General features: G+C 42.1%; 1 protein-coding gene across 5 annotated transcripts in view; it reads right to left on the reverse strand.

Moving 5' to 3' along the window:
* Window positions 1-8,701, reverse strand: part of Cfap206 (cilia and flagella associated protein 206) — a 41,090-nt gene that overhangs the window by 20,488 nt on the left and 11,901 nt on the right. For all 5 annotated transcript variants that reach the window (XM_021160307.2, XM_021160309.2, XM_021160310.2 and 2 more), the window contains exons 9-11: window positions 7,199-7,397; window positions 5,310-5,450; window positions 2,367-2,560 (exon numbers count right to left, since the gene is read on the reverse strand). In XM_021160307.2, the coding sequence (XP_021015966.1) occupies window positions 2,367-2,560; window positions 5,310-5,450; window positions 7,199-7,397 (534 nt within the window). The remainder of the gene's footprint in view (window positions 1-2,366; window positions 2,561-5,309; window positions 5,451-7,198; window positions 7,398-8,701) is intronic.

The following is an 8,701-nucleotide window of genomic DNA, read 5'->3' on the forward strand; positions in this document are numbered from 1 at the left end:
GCCTACAGCCCAGCACTATTCTGTTGTTAGTGGTTTACTAAGATAATAAGGACAGTCTTAGCCAGATACAGTTTACCATTAGAAAAGTTAGGGAATCCCACGGAAACAGGTTTTTTCTTTAGCCCTAAGAACTGAGGCAGAACTATTGCGCATAGATAATTTTTCTGCCTCAGGCCAGCCTTTTCTTTTTTTATTTTTTTGTTAACTAATGGGAGGAGATGTGGTCTCCCTTCCCCCACCTGCTTGAACCTGCTTGCTCAAGGGCAGAGCTTCCTGCTCATTCATCCTGCCACGCCTACTGCTGAACCCTGTCGCTTTGCTGCTTGGAAGCACACACGTGTTCGTCCTGCTACTGGACCCTGAGATTACTTGGCGGGAAATTGGGTTCCCTCCCCCTTCCTTTATAACTGAGTGTCTGAAAATAGTAAAATTGAGCTTTGATCAGAATGTTGTCTTAGCTTCATTCCCTTCTCTCGCCGCCTAGCCCCTCTTCTTTTCCAGGTTTCCAAAATGCCTTTCCAGGCTAAAACCCAGGCTGTGATCTGCTGGCCGGACACAACAGTTAAGAGCACTGATTGCTCTTCCAGAGGTCCTGAGTTCAAATCCCAGCAACCACATGGTGGCTCACAACCATCTGTAATGAAATCTGATGCCCTCAACTGGTGTGTCTGAAGATAGCTCCAGTGTATTTATAGATAATAAATAAATAAAATCTTTAAAAAAAAAAGAAGAGAAGTCAGAAAGGCTTTAAGAGCCAGAGGGGATGGAGAACACCAATGAAACAAGGCCTCTGAACACAACAGGTCCCTTAGGAAGGTGGGTCACCTTAAGATCATGTATCTTCCCAGAATTCCTGCCCCCAGTATAGGCCAAGAGCCAGCAGGAGGTTCAGGGGGCCTGTCTGCCTTTCCTCAAACAAGGATAATGTACCTACCTTCCTCCCTCCCTCCCTCCCTCCCTCCCTCCCTCCCTTCCTTCCTTCCTTCCTTCCTTCCTTTTTTGTTTGTTTGTTTTGTTTTGTTTCCTTTCTGGTACTGGCCTAAACCTAAGTGTAGTTTTAAACACCCTACCTAACATTTTGGGATTCCTTGCCCCCTTTTTTAAAAGACATACATATACATATGCATGCACTCATGCGCACACACACACAGTTGGTCATACAAGGCAGACTTCCAGGTCTATCTTTTCTATTCCTTTAGGCAGCTGTGAGGCTTACAGTTTGCCTGCCCTGATTTTTCCTTTAAAACACAAATAAATGGCCCTGAGTTTCCATTTGACTTTTCTTTCCCTTTAAAAGTGTATACGCCCATTTACTGTGCGTGTGCTCCCGTGTAGATCCCATGGTACACACAAGGAGGTCTGAGGACAACTTGCAGGAGTCAGTTCTCTTCTTCCTCAGGTTTTCAGGCTTGGGGCAGAAGCCTTTTCCTGGTGAACCATCTCACCAGCCAAAAGAATGTGTTTGTTTGGGCTGCATGTGTGTATGTGCAGGTACACCTGGTGCCAACAGAAGCCAGAAGAGGGCACTAGATTCCCTGGAACTGGAGTTTTAGATGGGTGTGAGCTGTCATGTGGGTGCTGGGAAACAAACCCAAGTCCTCTGAAAGAGCAGAGAGTGCACTTAAACACTGAGCCATCGTCTCAGCTTCTTGCATCCATTTTTAATTCATATATGTATATTCTATTTGTTTGTTTGTTTACTTCCTTGCTTGCTTGTTTGTTGAAGTTGGTGCCATAGCTTGATTACTCTAAAACTCAATAGATAGATCAGGCTGGCTTTGTACTCACAGAGATCCTCCTGGTTCTGCCTCCTGAGAACCAGGATTAAAGAAAGGGGTGTGCCAACATGTTCAGCTTTAATTCTTTTATTAGTTAAACCAAAAGCCCCACAAAGGAACTTCGATTTCCTGGGCATCATATGATGTCTCCGCTGGGGCTCCCCAAGATTTCTGCTAACACTTTTTTCTTACCTTTCAATTCTTGGCAGAGAAAATGATCTCGTTCTTGCACCCTTCAACAGTACCAAGTGGGTGAAAGCAAGTAGACCTGACTTCAAATTCCCAGCACCTACACAAGAGCTACGCACGGCCACACATGCCACAATGCCAGCATTTGCTGGGGACAGAGACCTGTAGATGCTCAGAGCTTAGTGGCCAGTAAGCCTCGAATTAACAGTGACCTTTTGACTCAAAGAGCCACTGTCTCAAAAGTAAGGTTCTAAGTGAGAGAGGAAGACCCGACACCCTGCTCCTGCAAGTGCTAACTTCCCTGTCAGAAAAAAATACACAGTAAGCAATACTGAGATGCCACTTTAATCAAGTCAGGAGTTACAAACCCGGGTATTTTCAAGAGAATGCCATGTTTACCTGAGAATACGGTATGAGAGTTTCAAACTGCTGATGAAGTTCTAGTAGCTGAATTAACTCTGCATTCTTCTTGGCTTTCTCTTTAATCATATGGATGTAATGGTCTGGATTTTCTGCGAATGTGTATGCAGCATCTCTGGTACTGAAAGTATAATATTTTTCTTTGTATTTCAAAATTCCAATGGCTGGATTTCCTGTGAAAGTTAAGAACAACAATTTAATTAGGCATGAGCCAAGCAATTTTGTTTTTGTGGTAAGCCATAGGACCAATGTCGCTATGGATACACACACACACACACACACACATGTATACACACACACATACATATACACGCACATTTTAACATATTAGTTCTACTTTTGTTTTGTTAAAAACATTATTAAATGATTAAAAATGTGAAATTTATGTTAAACTATGTAAGTGTAACTTTAAAATACATTTTATGTGGCTGAAGAAATGGCTTAGCAATAAAAATTAAATGGGGCTCTTGCACAGGACCCAAAGTCAGTTCCCAGCACCTCTCTCTAGTGGCCCACTAAATCTTGAGTTTCGCTAACAGCCTACAAGCCCTACCTATCTGTTTCTGTGCTCCAGCCCTATGCAAAGGCTATAGGACTGTGCACAGCCAAACAGCTTTTTAATGGAGGGATCTGAACTTAGGTCCTTCACACTTACTCAGCTTACCACTGAGCCAGGACCACAGCCCCTAATGCTTCTTACCCATTAAGCCACATCCACAGTTCCTAATGGGTTATTTTAAAAAATGACTCTATTAAGAACTAGAAAAATATGACATTGTTTCCTCAATACAGAATTGCATGTCTTCCACTATAAAAAGATCCTACAAAGACTGTGGGTTATTTACTATCCATATGTCTTGTGGAAATTATGTAGGAAATGTTAATACTGTTTTATTTATTCCTCTAACAAATAATTGATGGCTTTATTCTTGGTAGAGAGGGATACAGGAGGAATACAAGTGCCCACTCCCAACAAATCACAAATATAAAAAGTCAGAATGACCAGTGTTATGGGAATAACAAACTAACTAAAAAAAAAAATCACATAAGCAAGCAAGTTAAATGCATGATAAAACAAAGGAGAATGAGATTGGTATTTTAATATTTTAATAGAAATTGAATAGGGAAGGTGTAGTAAAACTAAAAGCATGAGTTGGGGTCGAGTGATCAAGACTTCTGGTAGTTATGACATCATCTGGAAAGGACAGATGTGACAGTGTGGAAAGCCAGCATCCTTGGGAGTAGGGGGTGTAAGCCATATAGTCTGCACTCCCAAACAACGCAGAGTAGAGGTAATACGGTAAACAGAGGCAAACCGACCTGCCCTGTGCTAATTTATTCAGGGGGGATCTGGAACACACAGGCAGGCAACCCTGCTACATTCCGGTGTTCTTACTAATACAGCCGGTGGGAACTCGGGGCTGTGTTGGTCACTGCCCTATTGTCATGTCTCTAGTGTGCTTGTTCCTCATGCCAACATACAGAATTAAGCCAATTTGTTTTCTCTACCATGCACACATAGGATTCTAGCAATTTTGTGACAAAAACAACAAACAACAACAACAAAACCCACCAACCAACCAACTATAAAACATTGAAAAACAACAAAGAGATCAAGAAAAAAGTGAAGGGTGGGTTAATGTTACAAAGTAAATATTAAGCAGTTTTTTTCTTTTTCAATTGTCTTTTGCTGTAGTCTGTCCTAGTTTGCTTTCTGTTGCTCTGATAAAACGCAGCCTAGGACCAACTTGGGGGAGGAAAGGGTTTGTTTCCTTTTCCAAGCTGACAGTCCATCACTGAAGGCAGGCACCTGGAGGCAGGAAGTGAGGTGGGAGACCATGGAGGGGTGCTGCTTGCTGGTGTGCTCTCTATGGCTTCCCTGCTACCTTTCTCACACAGCCCACGCCTGGTGATGGCACGGTCCAGAGTTGCCTTGACCTCTTAACGTTAGTTATTACTCAATACAAGGCCTCCAAGACATGTTCAGAAGCCAACCTGACGGAGGCAATTCTTTAATTGAGGTTTCCTCTGCCCATGTATGTCCTGTTGACGAGGGCTAGCCCCCTTCAGCTACTTGCCAGTTCCACTGCACACAGAACTTTTTGAATTATAATGTATTTATAATGTATTGTCTCCCAATATCTAATTTACTCTTTATTTTGTAAAATAATAACGTTACATATGATATAGATATAATTCACAATAGAAGAACTTGTAACAGAGAAATCCTAACCTATGTTAGTAACAGGTAGCTGCAGAGCAACCACGGATATTTTTAAGTGAACACATCAGTTGAATCCGTACGTCTTTTCCAGTAACTCTTTTAAAGACACTATCTTTTCACTGCTAAACTGGGCTCCCTCAGTACAGGAGAATCAACCCCTTCTCAAGGCACCACAGAGTCCATGTCATATAATGCTGGCTGAGCATCCCTAATACGAAATGCTCCAAAATCGGAAACAATTTGAGCTCCTTCACAACCCCCCCCCCCCGAGCAGAAATTTCATGTGATAAGTCACAGTAAAATATTTGGTGCACTAAAAGTAGTGTACTCTTAGTACACTGTACACAAAACATCTATGAAACATCAACAGATTTGTGTTTAAACTTAGGTGCCATCCCCTAATAGTCTCAGACTCTCCCACACCCACAATTAGAAACATTTCTGGCCTGAAGCAACTTAGATCAGGGAGAGTCAGCCTGTTACGTCTCTCAGCCCTCATTCCTTACAGTCTCTTGTTCAATCTATCATGCTGTCCTGGAAGCACCTGCAGATGAGGACGGTGTCAGGTCCTCTTGGCATCTCCTCCCTAGTTCACCATCTGCGTCCATACAATGTTAAAGGACGCACAGTACAGACAATAAGTGAGCACTCGTATGAACAGGCATGGGGAGGGCAGACTCTTATCTCTAACTGAATACCTGGGAGGAGAAGGCCATCAGTCACAGCAAATGTGTAGCCACAAAACCCACGATACTGAATTAACAGTTTGTTAAAGTTTGCTGTTGTTTCTGGAAAAAGCCATTCCTGTGTTCTGAAATCTGCCAACTCCACTCTTTCTTCTACAATGAGAGAGAACAGGAAACGGTTTTCATTCTTTGAGAAGACGCAATTTCCGAAATACATCAGCAGTATGTCATTCTAAACATTAGCTTCTTATCATCTCAACCTTTTTGAATTGACAAAGTTTCCCCTGGTGCACACAAAAATCAGACTTATTGGGGGTGATATTCATGTAAAGAAGAGGAAAGGCCTCAGGGACCGTCCAGGTCAGTAACTTGCTAGACAAAGGTAGAAGTAGACCTCTGCTCCAGACTGAACACTGAAGAGACATTTCAGAAAAACCTGTTCTGCAGGTAAGGGAAAGGCCGACCAGAGCACTTCTGTCAGGGTACGCAGTGGTCCTGCTGCTACACAGTAAATTACCCAAGGAGATGAGCAGAAAGAACTGTTAGGTGACCAAGAGTGTTATGTGACCTTCATTTAAGACGCCACGAGTCAGGCAGATTTCTGAGTTCGAGGCAGGCCTGGTCTACAAAGTGAGTTCCAGGACAGCCAGGGCTATACAGAGAAACCCTGTCTCGAAAAACCAAAAAAAAAAAAAAAAAAAAAAAAAAGTACACTGTAGCTGTCTTCACACACCCCAGAAGAAAACATCAGATCTCATTACGGATGGTTGTGAGCCACCATGTGGTTGCTGGGATTTGAACTCATGACCTTCAGAGGAGTAGTCAGTGCTCTTAAACACTGAGCCATCTCTCCAGCCCTAGACATATTGTTTTAATGAAAGTACATAAGTAGTAAAAACTTCCACTGAGAGGAGCTGGGGAATCCTATTTAGCTTCCAGTTTTTATATATTCTAATAATTTAAGAAACCAACTCACTGCTACATTTTTACTTTCTAGTTTTTACCAAAATAGAATCTGAAAAAGAAATTAGTAAATGATCTAACTTCATTTTTTTAGAAGAAGCTCTTGAGTGCTTCATTCTAGCTCTACTTTGACATTTCTCATGAATTTTAGGTTGTCTTTAATATATAAAAAGTAAAAGGCTGATAAAAAGATTAAAAGCTGACTGATCATGTCAACCTTTCTGTAAGAATCAACAAATCAGCCGGGCAGTGGTGGCACTCCCAGCACTCTCGGGAGGTAGCAGCAGGCAGATCTGTGAGTTCGAGGCTAGCCCGGTCTACAGAGTGAGTTTCAGGACAGCTAACTCTACCCAGAGAAACTCTGTCTCAAAAAGAGAGGGAGGGAGGAAGGATATCAATATATCTTTAAAGGGCATAAGAGTCACTAAATTTGCTCACAAATTTCAATGTGACACTAAGAAGATGTGTAGCAAGTATCATTCTTTAAAATGGAGCTTTACCTGCAACAAAAACAGCAAGGGTTTTTCTCAGTACATCAATTACAAAACCATCACTCCTGCAATATAAATGCATTAAACACACAAAACCAGGACATGAAGGATTAAATAACAATTTCTGGAAGTAAAATACTCAGTTTCCATATCTGTATTTTTCATACTCCCCACACCTTTCTTGTTTTGTTTATTTTTTTGAGATAGGGTCTCCTGTAGCTCAGGCTGGCCTTGACTCCTGCCTCTACCACCTACACACTGAAAACTAAAGATGTGTGTTACAATGTCTGGGTTTTTTTTTTTCATGTTTTCTATAATGAATTTCAGTCTTTCATACTTAAGATGTTTAGTATTTTAGAAAGCTAGAGCATGAAAATTTGAAGCCAACAAGAGTGACTTTAAGCTAACGGTCACCTTAAAGAGAAGGAGAGCACGTCTGTGCCTTACCCATGTGTTCCTCTATCCTCGTCAAATCGCTTTTCACGACGACGCCATCAAGAAGACCCAGCATCACTTTCTCGGGAAAGAGGAGCTCGTGGGTGCCCAGGAAGAGCTCCAGGTTGGTGGTCAAGTTACTGAGAACGCTGATCAGAACCGTCTCATCCTGGAAGCTCATCCACAGACTCGCCAGTGCAATGAAGATGGGCTAATGGGAGAGGGCATGGATAAAGTGACCATGTGACAGAGCCTTCGCTGTGCTCTTAAGAGCAAGCAGGCGTCGCAAAGAAACTCATTTGTCTACATGTCCTAGTCTCATCACACCAGAGCAGACTCGTGAGTCAGGAGGAGGAGAACCAGTGCTTTCTTTCCAAGTATTTCATTTGGCATAACTGTTATTAAATTAATTTACTCAAGAAGCAGCCAAACACATTTGATCTCCTAAGAAATAGTATCACTTTACCTCAAAAGGCCAAGAAGGAAAATAGACTTGGAAATTTTTGTTCAACAACTAAATAACCCACTAAAGTAGATTTATGTGGCCCTATCATGAATCAATAGAACCTAGAAAGCCTACACGTGCATCTTCTGGCATGTCAAGGGTGCTGCAAGCTAAATCTTGAGGTCAGTGAAATAAAATATCTTACTCACAGTAGAAATTAACATTAATAAAAAAAACAGAAATCAACCAGGCCTCACATAAAGTTCTCACTTTATAAAACCAATGTTGAGAACGCCTGCAGAAAGCTATCATGGTTTCAAATGGTCCACACACATGTAAAACGCATGGACATTTTACAACTACCTTGTTCAGATCAGGGTTAGCGCATTTTCCTATAAAACGGTACTGTTGATCAGAAAGTCATTGCATGGTTAAAAAAAGGGGGGTCTTCCTTTCAGATAAGACGTGAGTTGTATCACATCTGTGCTAGTCTCGATTTCTGACAGAGTACTAGGAACACATTCTCATTCTCTCCCGCTCCATCTGCCCCCCCTTCCCCCCCCCCATGTGTGTGAGAGATTGTAGAGGCCAGAGGTTGATGCTGGGTATCCTCCTCAATCGCTCTTTACCCTAGTTCTTAAGTCAGGATTTCTCACTGAACCTGGAGTTCACTGATTGGCCAATATAAGATAGGCCAGAAATCCTCCTGGCTCTGTCTACACAGCATTGCAGATGGCTTTTTACCCAGGTGCTAGGGATCTAAACTTGGGTGCTTGTGTGACTGGGTGGCAGGCCCGTTACCAACTGAACTATCTTCTCAACTCCGTAACACACTTCAACACTACAATGGACTGCTTCTGTGGCCACAGATGCTACACGGTCATCGTTCCTAGAGATCATGATTTCCTTTCAGTAGTGACTGCCCTCATCAAACAGCAGGCTGTTACTAACCTTGGTTCATGAAACGAACCAGAACAAGAACAAGAACAAGAACAAGAACAAGAACAAGAACAAGAACAAGAACAAGAACAAGAACAAGAACAAGAACAAGAACAAGAACAAGAACAAGA

The sequence above is a fragment of the Mus caroli genome, chromosome 4 (genome assembly GCF_900094665.2).
Source record: "Mus caroli chromosome 4, CAROLI_EIJ_v1.1, whole genome shotgun sequence".
Taxonomy (NCBI): domain Eukaryota; kingdom Metazoa; phylum Chordata; class Mammalia; order Rodentia; family Muridae; genus Mus; species Mus caroli.